The 759-nt window shown below is 59.2% G+C and overlaps 1 protein-coding gene across 1 annotated transcript in view; it reads right to left on the reverse strand.

The window, feature by feature from the left end:
* Positions 1–61: 61 nt before the first annotated feature.
* EMH_0034890 (Proteophosphoglycan 5, related) overlaps positions 62–759 on the reverse strand; it is a gene marked incomplete at both ends in the record, with an annotated part of 8,092 nt that continues 7,394 nt past the window's right edge. The window contains 2 exon segments of the mRNA XM_013494921.1: positions 62–194; positions 388–758. Coding sequence (XP_013350375.1) covers positions 62–194; positions 388–758 — 504 coding nt within the window.

Below are 759 nucleotides of genomic sequence, written 5' to 3' on the forward strand. Positions count from 1 at the left end.
TCTGAAGATCGCTGCTCTTGCAATCGTGAACAGGTTTCGCGCTGTCCATGATTCACATGTTCTATCTGCCGCTTCTGTTCTCTACGGGAATAATCTCCCGACCCAAATGTGGTGCACTTCCACCAACGGGCAAGCGCGTCGCTTTCTCCAGCACTTGATGAGACCACTGGTTCTCGACAATTTCTTGCTCCGTTCTTTGACCGATTCCGCTTTGTCGTCTGCCTTTCTAGCGACTCTCCGAGAGGTGATTCTCTGTTGTGGCCTGGATCGGTGTCTGAATGGCTGACGATGTCGTAGAGAGCATCCTGAGACTCTAGGGAATGCGCAGAATTTCCCTCGTTCGCACGTGCACCCTGCCTCGGCTGGCGCTCTTGGGTACTTCCAGACGTGCTTCTGCCCTCGCTGCCACGCGCAAACTCGCCACTCGGGTCTTCCGCCTCCCGTTCAGAGCCGTTTGAAGCATCCTGGAAGCTCTCGTCGCCCGCTGCAGCCTCTCGAGCCAAACCTAGGCTGCACGATGCACCAGCTTCCTGACCGCTGTCCGCCGGCGCCTGCTGCCTTGCTGGGCGCTCCCCGGTGTCCCCGGATGAGCTTCTTCCCTCGCTATTGCGCGATGCCTCACGCATCCGCTCTTCCACCTCCCCTTCAGAACCGTTTGAAGCATCCTGGAAGCTCTCGTCGGCTGCCGCAGCCTCTCGAGCCAAACCTAGGCTGCACGATGCACCAGCTTCCTGACCGCTGTCCGGCGACGCCTGCTGC

Source organism: Eimeria mitis, genomic scaffold (assembly GCF_000499745.2).
Source record: "Eimeria mitis Houghton genomic scaffold, Emh_scaff1336, whole genome shotgun sequence".
Taxonomy (NCBI): domain Eukaryota; phylum Apicomplexa; class Conoidasida; order Eucoccidiorida; family Eimeriidae; genus Eimeria; species Eimeria mitis.